Genomic DNA, 14,479 nt, shown 5'->3' on the forward strand with positions numbered 1-14,479 from the left:
TCTGTCTCAAAAGTAATGGCCATGGGAGCCATCTAGACATGGAGTCAAACCATTCTTCTAGTCATTGCCTTACATCTTCTGGTTGGACAGCCAGTCTTATTTATTTTTCCACTTGAAATGTCATAAGGGGTTTCACTTTATTTTTACTTCAAAAGCAGCACCATAAAAATCCTTGATGATTAGAGCTCCAGCTGTCTTAAGTTGTTTGTCAAGGGATCAGTTACTTAAATCTCCTATGGAGGGAAACAATTTCAGGCAAGAAGCCATGGGAGCTGAGAAACATAAATGTCTCATCTCTGAAAACTTTCAGATTCCCTCCTGTTCACTGCCTGGCCTGACCCCCTCCCCTAACCCCACCATCTGCTCTCCAGTGAGCAGATCAAATTTTGGGACTAAGGTACCCTGGCGCCAACAACTCAGCCCCTGCATGCTTCTCCCTGCCCCCCACCTAACTCAGAAATCCAACACCAGGACCCAAATGGATTGCAGCCACATAAAAAAACACAGAGTAAAGTTTATAAAGCTTTATTAAACATTTCAAACAGCTGTGCAACGAACACACCAGAAACAAAAGCTCCAGAACAGCAGTCCAAACGTTTCACAAGTGTGGCCTCGCAGCCTTGCAGTCCCATTCCCTAGATGGACTGCCTCCAGTTCTGTTCTCTGACTGGCCCACCTCCCTCTGCCCTCAGTGGAGACAGAGGGATGGTTCTGACTGGAAGGACAACCATGCTGATCCCCAGTGGGCAGGGCCAGGAAAAAGTCTCATTCACCAACACTTGTTACTGAAGCGCAGAAAAAGAAAGAAGCAAGTGACAGTCACAAAATCTTCCTGTGTATTCTTCATAATGTACAGTCTACATGCACAGGAATGGAGAAGCTCCTGGTGGGAGGACGATGATCGCTGCTCCCTTGTGTCTTGTCCAAACCACCTCAGAGTACAGGGTGCTGGTCACTCTGCAATCCCCATGCTAAATAAAAACTGCAGCGGCACCTACTATATATAGCTAGCTAGTGCTAAACCTCAAAATCAGAACACGTTTGATAAAGCTTCTTTAAAAGTAATATATACGTGTATTTGTATACATACACACACACAGGGCACATCAAAAAATATTCAAACACCTATCAAGGGGATCATGGCAGTTATGAAACACACAAATACTTTCTCACTCACTCAGTTGGGGACTGCTAGATCTATGTGAACACATCATACCTCAATCCTGCAGAGCATGCACAGGAGATACAATGAGGCCCCCCTCCTCGGGAGAGTTGAGAAGACGGGAGGAAGGACAAAGGAAGTGGGGCTGGGCCAGCAAGCAGGAGCCCAGACACCAGGTGAAAGAGTAATATCTATGTGTTGCTTCCTTTCTTAAAAATGAAGTGGAGAAAATATTGGGAAATTCATGGACAACAGTCAAGACATTTTTCTGTCTAGCCTGCTGAACAAGGAAAGGATGAAAAAGCGAGGCTCTCGGGCATCAGCAATCTCTTCAAATTCGAGATAAGTGCAAAAAACAAGCCCTGTCTTAGACAGGTGCTCCCCCAAAAAGGAAAGGGGTAGAAAAGAAGGGAAACTGGGAGAGGGACTGAGGAGTGAGTAATTTTCTGGGAAGGAAGGAGACCCGGACAAGGAGGGGTCACAGAGGTGACAATGAGACTGGCATTTTATCTGCCACGGTCACTCTGGGGTGGTTGACCAGGATGGGTGCAGACTCCTCACAGTAATGAGACGAGGGGGGTGGCCATCCTGCGAGCCAGGACCAAGATGGGGACAGAACACACACAACCACAAGATCACCCATGACTACAGGACTCTACAATGAAAGCACCGGTAAGTGCCATTATTCACATTATAAGGATAAAACATCACAGGCCAAAAAGGCGCCATCAGGAATGTGGCACCCGCGGGGTTGCGGGATTTGAAACTCCAATGCTTTATGACCTATGTCAATGCCTCCCCTCCCGTCTTCTGCTTCCTTGGAAAGCTAACAGAGCACAGGCTGTTAGGTGCCCACAACACCAGGGTCATGCGCCGATTCGGGAAGCTGGGAATCGGAGCAGTGGTACAGGAAACAATTTCCCCAGCAGCTATAGCAAATGAGAAACAGGGCTGCCAGGAAAACCAAGGCACAAATTGTGCAAGGTTTCCGCTCCAGGAGGAAGCTGAGCAGGTAGAAGCCCATGAACATGGAGTGGCTAAACCACAGGGCGGGGTTGAGGGGCTTGGGGATGAGGAGGACAGGCAGCAGCCACTGGAGGCAATACATGATCTCTGACGGGCAGGGCCTTTGCCAAGGCTGCCAGGCACCGCTGCAGGAACCGACCCAATGGGAGCCAGTGGGCGCAGGCGGCTGCCTTCTGCTTTCTTCAACCCTCACTCTCCAGGAGCTGAGCCGCTGTGCTCTCTGGCTGTCAGCCTGGGATCACCAAGGCAGCAGGGATCCTGAAGAGAAAAGTCAACACAACAGACAAACACACAAAGGACAGACAGACAAAAAAAAAAAAAAAAAGAAAGAAAGAAAGAAAAAAAGAAGAAAAGAAAAACAGGAACAGAATGTATACTTATTTGGGAAAATGGATCATGGTTAACAACAGTAAATGTGAATGCCCTTTCCTCCCTGCCCACCCACGGAAGTTCCATTCCTTTCCAAGTCACCCATTCGGGAAGCCTCCTGGGATGTCTCCCCTGGGTTTCTCCTGGGGCCTCGAGGAGAGGGCTCTCTGGCACGGTCCCCACAGTGGACTGGCTCTGCCTGGGCCCTGCCCGGCAGAGATCATGTATCGCCTCCTGGGGCTGTGGCCTGTCCTCAAAGGGCCCAGACCTCACAATACCGCCCTATGGTTGCCGCGGGACCGCCATGGGCTCCTCCGTGCTATGCCCCCACGTGGCAGGAGAGGGTTCTGTACCTAGTATCTCTCTCGGCAATAGGTGCTCGGGCAAACGACTAGCGAATTAAAGTAGCGGGCCCTGCGGGGAGGAGGAGCAGTAGCTAACAGGCAGAGGATCTCTGAGAAGCTACAAGTGGAGGCGGCGCCACCAGATACTTTGTATTAAGATGGCAGCCTGGGCCAACCTTGCCTTTTTCAAGTGACCCGGCGTCATTTTACCCAAACCAGCAACTTCTTCGAAAGTCAATGCAGAGAAAACAACTCTGCTACTTCATCCAAACTGAACTCGTTTGGATCATTACACTTCCATCTGCTGCTGGCACTGTACAGAACCAGACCTTCATGAGCTTTTAATCAAAATTAATTTTCTAGCCACATAAGGGTAAATGCCAGTTGGCCCAAGTCAGGCAGCTTGCTATAGAGAAGTGCTTGGCGGGCCACTGGTACGCCGGGGCCGACCTCAGAAACCGCATTTGGGTCTTCCCGCCCGAAAACCCGCGCTCCGCGAGCGACTGGCAAGACTGGCGCTCAGCCGCCTGGGCAGGAAACAGGTCAGGAGTAGTCACAATCCTCCGGTAGCTACAGGGAAACCCGGCTCCGTACTCCAGCTGCTCAGCACAAGAGTACAAAGAACCGTTCTGGCTAGGCAGACCTACCAGGGCCTGGGGGAAGGGAGCGGAAGACAGAGATTGAAACGTCCGGTCCCGGAGAAAACTATCCCAACATATTCCAATTACTTCTCCGTAGAGTTCACTCCCCACGTACACAAAGGGTGCTGATCCTGCCTGCATCCCTCCCACAGAGTAGATCCTTGGTGACTACCATTTTTGCGCCCAGAGTGCACGGTCCTGGTTCAGCTCCCTACAGTAGCCACCTCGTCCGCAGATGATTATTATCTTGCTACCGAAAGAAGCGGGATGCAAAGAATCATAGGGGGTTACGCGCTCAGGGGACTCTAATGAAGCAAAGACCTGGGCTTAAAAGTCACACGCTGTGATGCCAAGGTTCCTGGAAGGGGCACCTTTTTTTGATCTACAGGGCAGATTACCCCTCCCTAACTTCGGTTTTTCATCTGTGCCTAAGGTGGGATATGGGGGAACACGAATACTAGACTCAAATTTGCAGGCTCAGAGAGAAGGGCGCAGCACCAAGAGGTTTGCATCCCGCACCCTTGCCCCTATGCTCTACCCAGAGTCGCAGTACCCTTCCATTTTATACGAAAATTCAAAAGCACTGCGGAATCTTCTGGAAGGGGGCTAAAATGGAATTCAGGAGGTGGGGGTCGGTGTGGAAAGAGCAGATGGATTATTTTTTTCCTCTCCTGGCGAATGAGGACAGCCCCCACCCACCCCTCCTCAAGAAGCTCCCCCAAGCACGCATGCGCAATTAGGTGGCGGGCGGGTATTTAAGGCGCGGTGGCAGCTGCTGCAGCAGTGCGCCCAACAGCTGACTCTGAGTGATCAGCAGATCTTGGCGAACCCTCGCTGTCGACCACCCATCCACTGCTCTCGGAACCATGGCGGCAGTGGCGGCAGCCTCAGCTGAGTTGCTCATCATCGGCTGGTACATCTTCCGTGTACTGCTGCAGGTAAGTGTGCTGGGGTTCTGGGTGGGAGATGATTCCCAGCGCGTGTCCCCCAAACCCGCAAGCTTGCGTCGCGATTGCCGCCTCCCATTCCGATTGCCGCGATCCTTGCCCGCCCAAGTGCCGCTTTGCCAGCACCGCGCGTCCCCCACCCATTCCCTGCGCCGTCCTCTTAGCGCAGACCCTCCCCAGTGCGCCCGTGCCCGGCTGGGAACAAAGACTCGGGGCGCGGCGGGCGACCGCTGCGGACGATCAACCGAGGCTTTTAGCGACTTACGCGGTAAGAAAAACCCGCTACACCCAGACCTGACCCCGGGAGGGAGGCGGGGCGCTTCTGTGTTGCCAGACTTTACAGCTCGCATAGCGAAAATTTTCCGCCTTAAAAAATTGCGCATTGCGGGGAATTTTTCTTGTAAAATATACATATACGTATAAAATGCTTGAGAGGTGGGTCGAAAATAAGTTATAAAAAGGCACTTCTCAGAAAAAAAATCACTTAGCAAAAAACTGCACAACTAAATAGAGGAAAAAGTAATTCACAGAAAAAAAAAACAAAGAAACGCGCATTGCAGGAAAAATAAATCAGACAAAAGCCCTTGGCAGAAAATTGCATTAGATAAAAGGCTCGTTGCAAAAAAAAAAATTAGACAAAGGCGCTAACTTAAAAAAAAAAAAAAAGAATCAGAGAAAAACACTCTGAAGAAAACAATTAGAGGAAAAAGCCCTTCGCAGGCAAATTGGAAGGGGGGGGGAAAGCGCTTCCAAAACGCTTTATAGAAAAACAGAATCAAATAGCGGCAAAGGCGCTTTGTGTAAAAAGAAATAAGAAAGCGCTCTGCCCATAAAAGAATTTACCCTAAAAGCTCCCGTTGCAGGAAGAATTCCCTGCTAAAGGAATCCTTTGCCAAAGGAATCGCTATTTCCTTCAAGGTGTTCCTGGAATGCTGCATTTACTGGGTAGGATTCGCTTTTCGAAATCCTCCAGGGACACAGCCCATTGCAAGAAGTGAGGTATACCTAAGTTGTGGGTCCAATCAGCTTGCCGCCATGCAGCTCTCAGCACAGTTGGAAAAGCTCCAGCTGCCCTGACTCGTGGACAAGCTGTGCCTGCGCCCGCCTCTCCAGCCTACGCTGGACAGACAGGCGGGGCAGGGGGTGGGGCGGGGGCGGGCACGGCAGCACCACACACGTGCTGCAGGCGCTTTCCACTAAGGGCAGGTCCTGGGTTTCTCACTGCAGGTGTTCAGGTACTCCCTCCAGAAGCTGGCGTACACGGTGTCGCGGACCGGGCGGCAGGTGTTGGGGGAGCGCAGGCAGCGAGCCCCCAACTGAGACACCAGCTCCCAGCCCTGGGCGGCGGCATCATCAGGTGCTCCTGTGCATCTCCGCCAGCATGGGAGCCAGAGCCGCACAGGAATGGGGGGTCCCCTGTGCTCCCTCGCCAGAGGAGCACTTGGCAAGGTCAGTGAGGGGCCAGTAGGCCCCCTCTCCCCCGAGAAGTACCGACAATGAAGATGATACCAGATCCCTTCCCAACCCCTTTGCCCCATCCCACTGAGGGGCAAGGTAAGGGAGGAGGGAGAATGGGGGAAGCAGATTCCTGAGATCTGGGCATAGGCACCACATTCTGATCTGGATCAAGCCGGGACAGCACCATCCCAGCCCCGCAGCCACAGCCATACCAGCAGGCCCACTACGAAGATCCAGACACTACACCAGCCAGCAGAATGGACATTCTGACATCACCAGCCGAAGCCCTAAATCTCAGTGCAGCCCAGAAGGCATCAACTATGTGCCTGTGTGGCAGGACTCTGGAGGGGGTTAAGACATGGGAGTAGGGCCCTCTCTGTTGTCCCCTGCCTATGGCACATGCATTCCAGCCTTGCTGCCTATGCTTCCTCAATCCCCTTTCCCCCTCACTGCCTCCCAAGCCCCAACCCCCAAAGAAATGTGTCACTTGATTTGGACCTATTCAACCAGCAAACAAAAGAATTCCATCTTTATTAAAATGCTTTCTCCGTAGCCCCCCCTCCCTCCTCACTGATCTTGCTATTCCCTGGTCTCATGCAGTTGTGGTCAATATTGTGGTAATCGCTAATTGTACTGATTGTTAAGTGTGCATTAGTTGTGTCTCCCCAGCTAGATTGTAAGCTCCTGGAGGACAGGGACCACCTCTACAAAAAATAAAAAACCAGTACCTTCTCCATCTTGCAGTGTCCCAGGACCCTGTGAGGTGATGGAGGCGCACCAAAAAGTTGTCTCTTGTGACTTCTTTTGCAACACTGACACACTTCTAAGACTCGACTGATGTGCCCATTGTGGAGTAGGCACACCACTTGGGGGGAAGGAGGATATGGGGGGAATTGCAATGACGTGGGCTCCTCACACACCCGGCCCCATCTCAACTGAACACTGTCCTGAGATAAAGGACCACAGCAGGAAATCACTATGGGAAAACTGGGAGGTGAGGGAAAAGGGTGGGAGTAGCCCTCAAAATAGGGTACTAGGGACCAAGGGGGGTGATTTCAGAGCAAGCTTCATTTCAGGTCTCCATTCAGGAGGCCCAAGGAAATGAGCACTGGGGAGAAGACACTGGCCTAGACAATGAGTAGAGGTGTGGTGTGGCACCTCGTCCTCCTCCATCTTAACACTTTAGGGCCCATGGCCACCAGGATTGACTGCTACAAGGGCAACCTGCCTGGCCTTACTACTCTCCAAGAACTCCTGCCCTGCCCTGCCCCATAAACCTCTCTCCCCATAACTGGGTTCTGTACTTTGCTCAGCACTAGCCTCCTTATTCTTAGGGACACTGCCTGGGTGCCTGGCCCTAGACTCTCCCCTGCCATCATGTCAGGGCGGGTGGTGGCTGCTCAGCTTCAGACTTCTCTCTTCTCTCCCACTCCTCAGTGAGTTGGGGCTCTTCTTACATGGGGTCAAGTGACTCTCACCAAATGGCCCTGCCACCTGTTCAGCCTCATCTTGGCTTTATGTGTCTCTGTCACTACACACCTGTTCCTGGGTCAACACCAAGAGAGGGAGTTAGAGAGTCATAAATCTCTCTTCTTGCCGTTTCCTAAAATCCCTTAGTCACAGTTGTCACAAACACTTCTGGAGCACAAACCTTGCCCCCTTGAGTCTGATCATGTTTCCTTTCCCTAAGCAAGCCCCTAAGTTTCTCAGCCCAGTCCCAGCACCTGAAAGCACCTACAACTTCATTCTGCAGCAGAGAATTGTGGGTGTGGGAGTGCAGATCTTGGTTCTGGTTTGACTTTGCCATCAATAAACCTAGGGAACCCAGACAGGTCACTTTCCATCCCTCACCTTCAGTTCCCCCTCTGTAAGAGGTCCTTTAAGATACCAGTGAACCTAATATACTAGAAACACTCTGCTGTCCAAGTGGCAATTAGGACTTATCCGGACTTGGTTAGGATGTGCAATTTGAGACTCCATCTTCCTTAGGCTGGGCAGCTACAGCTGCTACCATAGCCTAAAGGTGAGGCAGGTCTTCTCCTGTCCCAGACTGACTCATCAGCAGGCAATGCTGACAACCCCTCCCTTCTGAAGCCCAGATCTTGGCAGGCCTCAAGACTGGGAGTTTCTGTGGTTTTCCACAGTAAACCCACAGAACTATGGACATATTTCAACATATGTTCTCAATGAAGGATGACCCTCCCCTCAGAGTCTTTGAGGGGTATGCCCATGGCCCCACTGCTTCAGATCCTCTAACATCAGCCCAAATCACAAGGTAGCTGAGTTCAGGGAGGCAGGCCAAAGCAGCACAGAAAAATCTGACTACTCTGGACAAAGTTACCACCCTTTAGAAGACAAGAGGCTGCTGGTAGTTCCAGAGCTTTCCAGATGATCTTGGCAAAGCCCTTTTCCTCCATCCATCAGCAGGGCTCTGAGCGTGGCATGGTGAGATGACAGACTTCCAGGCAAGGGCTGCCATGGTGGCCTGCACCTGCATGATGGGTCTTGAATGTGCAATGTCCATCCCACTTTTGTCCTCTACCCTCAAACCCTCAAGTTCTGGTAGCAAACTTAACCCACCAGAGTGACAGATGTTCACTTTCCATCCTATGCAATGCCTAGAAATCTAGTCCAAATATATCTTGTTTATAAAATTTTTTTCCACAAGCTATACCATTAAAACATTTTATTCTGAAAGAGAGCAATGGGAGGTGTTGAAAATGACTAGTGTTTTTATTGCAAAGCCCTCAATTGCAGCAATAAATGGTCCCTTTTCTAAACCATCACTGCTCCCATAAGACTTTGCCCCCAGAAAGCTGAGGACAGAACAAATAAGTTGTGAGGGGACTGGAATGGTGTGTGGGATCCTGCAACAGATGGGACTCTTGGGACTAATCCCCAAGAAGGATGTTAGTTTCTAAGCCTAGCAACTTGAAGTTAAGTATGGAGGTGAGGGTGGGGTGTTAGGTACCACAGCTTTCAGAGATGTGGGCTGCTATGTAATACTGTTGCCTCTATCTATGGAGTATTTGGATTTGACAGAGGGAAGGGTATCTCTTCTCTGGGCAGGGCAGGGGCAGGTTTCTTGAGCTTCTGCTATAGGGCCAGCAACATCTTATTATACCTTGGTTGGATGGGAGCAGGTTTGCTGTGAGCCATTTACTATTTTGAAACATGTTGTATCTCCTCAGGAGCCAACACCCCAAAGGGAGATTCTGAATTTGCCCTTAGCTTTCCCCCCAAAGACTTAAACATGTGCACTCATGTACACACACAAAACACTAGTCTAACCACAGTATCTTTTTCCCTGGTGACCTCTGACTTCCTCTATATGCCCCAGAGAAATACTGTCACCATGTCCTCTGGGAAGGATCCCATTTATCCTCCCTTCCCTCCTTTTCCCTCCCACAGGGCCCATACCCCAGTAGGATCTAGATTCCTGAGCATTCCCAGAGCAGGAAGACAGAGAGGCAGGCAACACATGGTCCTTGGTTTATCACGCAGTGACAGGCTTGAAATGGAATGCATGTGTTTCAAAGATAGGACAACAACAACAAAAAAAGACAGCCTAACCTAGATTCTGCTTTGAAACAACATATTACAGATAAAAGATTAAGCTGGTTTTGGCAGCAACTCTAACAAGACCAATTTCAGATATAAAATTGACTTGGCCATTGGAAATCAACCAGGCTTCCAGTGACCAATCTTTTGACAGATTGTTCCACGTTGCTTAGTCTCTGATTTAAAACAAACAAGCAAACAAGAGCTAACACTTGGCATTAGCATTTAAGCTGGAACTTTTTTTTTTTTTTTTAGTGCCTGCTTTGGTGTTGCGTCCAGAAGGCTGATGGGATGGTTGAACCATGCCAGGCAGGGCAGAGAAGCTGTCCCCAACACACCAGTTCCCTGAAGGGGATAAAAGACGATCCGAACCTATAAACAGAAAGGCCGCAGTCTCCCAACGTTTAGCGTTGAAAAGGGAGGCCTGGAAGGAAACTAAAGAAGGTTTGGAAGAAGGAAGGAAAAAGCTATACTATCCCCCAACCCCCATTTCCTTTCCAGGCCATTAGTGCGCCAGGCTTTCCGTTCGTTCAGCTGCCCTTGAGGGCACACATATTAGAGGAAAAAGAACGGGTATCTAGATTTGATGTAAAGTTAAGAGTAAGAAGCGCCCGTAATTCGAAGCACAGCGTTAACCTATCACCCCCCCACCTCCCGCCAGACACGGACACGGAAGCGGGGACCCGGGGCGGGAGACCCTTTTTCTCCCCCTCTCCCCCACGCCTTCTGATTTAAAAAATGCAACTTAAGTCGTGGCGATGGAGTGACAAGCCTCTCATAAGGTGGGCCCGGCCATGGGATCCGGAGCTTCAGAGGCGGTGGTCGCGCTCCTCAGCCCCGCGCCCTCCGGCTCTGCCTACCTCATTCTGGAAAGGTGCTGACCTTCGAGGCCAGAAAGAGAACATAGGAGCCCGGTGACCCCACTCTTGGGCTGGGAAGGGACAAGCTATGGCCAAGAAGGGGTATCACCTGACGCGGGACAGGGGCGGCCCCCACCCCCGGGACTGTGCGGAAGGAAAATCCCAGTGAGGGAACCCGGCGACGCCTAAGGTGACCCAGAAGGGACAACATGGCGGCGAGGCCGCATCGAGGGCCTCTCATCCCGCCCCTAGAAGGCTGATTCCACGGTACCTGCGAACCCTGCCATGGCGCCGCCGCCACTGTCGCGGTCACTGCCGCAGCCTGCTTCCACCTCTGCTTGCCTCCGTCGCCGCAGGAAGCCGGGGAGACGCCCCCTTGGTCTTCTAGTCTAGCCGGCCGAGGACCCCTTCTGGGGTAGGGCTGCCTACAGAGACGCCTGATCAAAAAGTCCAAATTGGGGACTACTCGTGCTCTATAGAGCCTTAATTCCCGCTACAGACGAGCCTTTGAAGACTTTTCACGTAGTTTTGCAAATGTCTGGGAGCGCTGAAGTCCTCAAACCCGAAAAATTTCTAATCAGGCGCAACTGGGCAGCCCCGAATCACGGGTCCATAGTCCCCTTATGCATATGCAGCAGATTGTGATCTTTACTCATTGAGCGCTCAGCGGGCGTAACTTAGTTTGGTGTGGGCGAGTCCTAGCTCTTGAGGTGCTGGGTGGATGGTCCGTGAACTCAGGGAAAAAACTTCGCGTGGCTCGATGTCCACCCCCCTGATCTTTTCATCAAGGTCCCAAGGCTCAGGAGCGGAAAGATTCGGGTTCAGAACTAGAGGCCTGCCTTGGGTCAAATACCTGGCTCCTCCCTTTGCCCTGTACCGAGTGCAGGTCAGCTCATCCCTGCTCTCAACTTCCTCATGTCTGAGGAAATGCCTGCCTCAGAGTTGTTTGGGGGATTGAATGAGTCAGCGTATTCATTTATTAGCTAATTAAGCACATTATTTGAGCGTTATGTGCAATAATAGTGCTAAAGGCAAGGGGGTGGAATGGGTGACCTCAAAGCACTGCCAATCTGATAATCGCTGGGTATTAATAATTGTAATCAAATCAATATAGTTATGCATGATGGGAAATGCTGTGAGGGAAAGTAAAGAGTGTGTATGCGAAATTTATGGTGTCCTAATGAAGGGTGAGAGGTGAGGGTGGTGCCTCCTTGGGAAGATGGCATTTAGGCTAAGAAACCAAGGACAATTGGGAATTGTGCAGGGCAAAAGTGAAGAGGGACAATATTCTAGGTAGAAAGACAACTTGTCTCTGAGAGGAGGCAGGAAGGAGCAGAGTGAAGGTGAGAGGTGAGCAAGGAATAGGGGGTAGGTATATCTACGTAATTAATTTGACTCTTATCTAGAGAGTCATGGGAAGCCATTTTCATCAGGGGAATTATATCAAATTTGGGTTTCTTAAACCACCCTGGCTGGAAGAGTGTAGGTATGGGGAAACCAGTTAGGAGGCTGTTGCAGCTTTCCAGGCATAAAGTAATGATGACTCAGGGTGGTGGCCTGGGGAGGTGGAGAAAGAAAGGATGTAATATTGAATGTTATTGGTGGGGAATAACACCTAATTGGGTTTTAGTCCTGAGTGAAAGAGCCCTTGATTATGATGATGATAAAGCCTAAAAAAGGAACAAACAGAGGGAGACAATAAAAAATTTAGCTTTGAGGGCAATGCCTGTAGCTCAGTGAGTAGGGTGCCCGCGCCCAAGGGTGGTGGGTTTGAACCCGGCCCGGCCAAACTGCAACAACAAAAAAATAGCTGGGCGTTGTGGCATGCACCTGTAGTCCAAGCTACTTGGGAGGCTGAGACAAGAGAATCGCCTAAGCCCAAGAGCTGGAGGTTGCTGTGAGCTGTGATGCTGGCGCTACCAAGGGCGACAAAGTGAGACTGTCTCTTAAAAAATAAATAAATAAATAAATAAAAAATAAAAAAAGTTTGGCTTTGAGAAGTGAAGTTTGAAATGCCTGGGGAGCAGGTAGATGGACCGGGTCAATAGGCGGTTTTATATGAGCTGAACTCCTCAGAAGGGAAGCCAGGGCTGGAGATAGAAATTTGGGTGCTATGAGTACATAGCTCATGGCACCGATGAGAACCCAAGGAAGGGAAGATGGACAGAAAAGTGGGCAGAGGCAGAAGAGCCAGGAAAGGAAACTCAAAAGCAGTGGCTAGTTGGGTATAGTGCTCAGCAGGGATGATGCTATGGAGGAGAGCAATAGCGCCATTGGGTTTAGGAATGACGAGCGTTTGTGGACTGTATCCTTTGTGTTGTAAGTTCAAAAAGAAAAAGAAAAGAAAACCCTAAATTATTTGGCTTAAAAAAATAGCCTGCCACTCAGTGGCAGATGAATGGTGTGGCTTGGCCGTGTCATCAAGGATTCACATTTCATCTCTCTGCATATGCTGTCTTTGTGTTGGTTTTATGCTAATGACCACCTAGTTCCTGGGGTCACATCCAAGTCTCTACCTGAGACTCAACCACCCTAGTATGTGACCTCTCCCCATCCTGTTGCTTATGGACTAGGGGATCAATGCATGCAGGCTAAGCACAGCTGGTATCCATCACTGGAGGGAAAGAAGAATCTTGTAGCGGAAGCTCTTGTTTATAAAAAGACAAGAGCTAGGCTCAGTGCCCGTAGCTAGGAGGTTAGGGTGCTGGCCACATACACCGGGGCTGGCGGGTTCAAATCCGGTCCAGGCATGCTAAATGACAATGACAACTACAACAACAACAAAAAAATAGCCAGGAGTGTGGCAGGTGCCTGTGGTCCCAGCTACTTGGGAGGCTGAAGCAAGAGAATCACTTAAGCCTAAGAGTTTGAGGTTGCTGTGAGCAGTAATGCCACGACACTCTACCCAGGACAACAAAATGAGACTGTCTCAAAAAAAAAAAAAAAAAAAAGAGACAGAGAAGAGCTAAGTGTTCGTGAGGATGTGGAGCAACTGAAAATTCTTGCACACTGCCAACACCAAAGGAAATTGGTATAACCACTTTGGGAAACTGGCAGGATCTATTTCATCTAAGCAACACCTGTGCTATAACCTAGAATTTCTACTCCCAGGAATTTACGAAAGAGAAATGAGTGCCAATATCTACAAAAAGACTTAGGCAAGGATGTTCATAGCAGATTTATTCATAGCTCAAACTGGAAATAGCTCAATATCCATTGACAGGAGAATGGATAAACAAATTGTGGCATGTTCATCCAATGGACTGTTGGGTTTTTTATGTAAAAGAACAAACTACTGATACATGTAACTACCCATTAATCTCACCCATAGTATATGAATCAAAAGAAGCCATACACAAAAACAGTACACTCTGTATGAGTCCATTCACAGGAAGTTTAAGGGCAGGCAAAGCTGATGTATGGTGATAGAAATTAAAATAGTAGTTACCTGGGTCAGGTTGGGAGTAGGGATGGGAAAGGAGCAAGAGGGACTTTTCTAGGGTGCAGGAAAAGGACTGTATCTTAATCTGGTTGGTGATTACATGAGTAAAAGTTCATCAAGCAATGCCTTAAGACTGGGGGGCTTTATGGACTTTGTGTATGTTATACCTCAAGAAATAGAAAAGACGGTATTCCATTGTCCCATGGCATATGTGACATATGTTGCCAAGCAAGAAATCAGGTCTGTTTGGGGGGATATCATCTTCCAGTAAGTTCATGGCAGGTCTAGGCATTAACAATGCCTCAATGGCCAGCCCTTTTCTCCTTGGGGTCTCAGGAAGCTGGACAAGGTGAGGTAGGTCTTCTCACTCACATGGGGCTGGCTTTTGCTCTGCTGGCACTTTTTCTCTCTTCCCACAAGACTGTTGTGCCCTCTGAGCTCAGTTCCAGGTGATAGAAATAACACCAACACTGGCCCTGACTTGGGAGACCTTTGGAAGCTCTTTTTGCCATAAAACTTTGCTGAGTAGATCTCACCTTCCTGCCAAGGTTCCCCTTCTCACAAGACACTCAGACTCACCCCTGACTCACCCCATACTCCTGCTCTCTTCTGCTCCACACTCCCCAAGTCTTGTTAATTGCTCCTGAATCCCCCTTCAGGCCTTTTCTG

At 49.8% G+C, this 14,479-nt stretch overlaps 2 protein-coding genes across 5 annotated transcripts; one reads left to right on the forward strand and one right to left on the reverse strand.

Annotated features, from left to right (window-relative positions):
- Positions 1-509: 509 nt before the first annotated feature.
- On the reverse strand, positions 510-10,780 carry BLCAP (BLCAP apoptosis inducing factor). The gene is made up of 2 exons (XM_053573631.1): positions 10,640-10,780; positions 510-2,446 (listed from the first exon to the last, which is right to left on the reverse strand). The coding sequence occupies exon 2, from the start codon at positions 2,268-2,270 to the stop codon at positions 2,007-2,009; it is 264 nt and encodes an 87-aa protein (XP_053429606.1). The 5' UTR covers positions 2,271-2,446; positions 10,640-10,780; the 3' UTR covers positions 510-2,006.
- Positions 2,453-6,731, forward strand: NNAT (neuronatin). 4 transcript variants are annotated; one of them, XM_053573627.1, is made up of 4 exons: positions 2,453-4,480; positions 4,659-4,757; positions 5,408-5,488; positions 5,717-6,731. In XM_053573627.1, the coding sequence occupies exons 1-4, from the start codon at positions 4,409-4,411 to the stop codon at positions 5,807-5,809; spliced, it is 345 nt and encodes a 114-aa protein (XP_053429602.1). In that variant the 5' UTR covers positions 2,453-4,408; the 3' UTR covers positions 5,810-6,731. The 4 variants fall into 4 exon arrangements, with proteins under 4 accessions (XP_053429602.1, XP_053429605.1, XP_053429604.1 ...); XM_053573630.1 differs by lacking the exon at positions 4,659-4,757 and having other exon boundaries at positions 5,408-5,483; positions 5,717-5,946; XM_053573628.1 differs by lacking the exon at positions 4,659-4,757 and having other exon boundaries at positions 2,475-4,480.
- Positions 10,781-14,479: the final 3,699 nt, after the last annotated feature.

This window comes from Nycticebus coucang, chromosome 21 (assembly GCF_027406575.1).
Source record: "Nycticebus coucang isolate mNycCou1 chromosome 21, mNycCou1.pri, whole genome shotgun sequence".
Classification (NCBI taxonomy): Eukaryota; Metazoa; Chordata; class Mammalia; order Primates; family Lorisidae; genus Nycticebus; species Nycticebus coucang.

Excerpts from the sequence above, each read along its gene's own strand:
- BLCAP (XM_053573631.1), bottom strand. The coding sequence starts at position 2,270 with ATGTATTGCCTCCAGTGGCTGCTGCCTGTCCTCCTCATCCCCAAGCCC.
- NNAT (XM_053573630.1), top strand. The coding sequence starts at position 4,409 with ATGGCGGCAGTGGCGGCAGCCTCAGCTGAGTTGCTCATCATCGGCTGG. Across the intron at positions 4,481-5,407 it reads TCTTCCGTGTACTGCTGCAG|GTGTTCCTGGAATGCTGCAT; the intron begins GTAAGTGTGCTG and ends ATTTCCTTCAAG. Across the intron at positions 5,484-5,716 it reads GACACAGCCCATTGCAAGAA|GTGTTCAGGTACTCCCTCCA; the intron begins GTGAGGTATACC and ends TTCTCACTGCAG.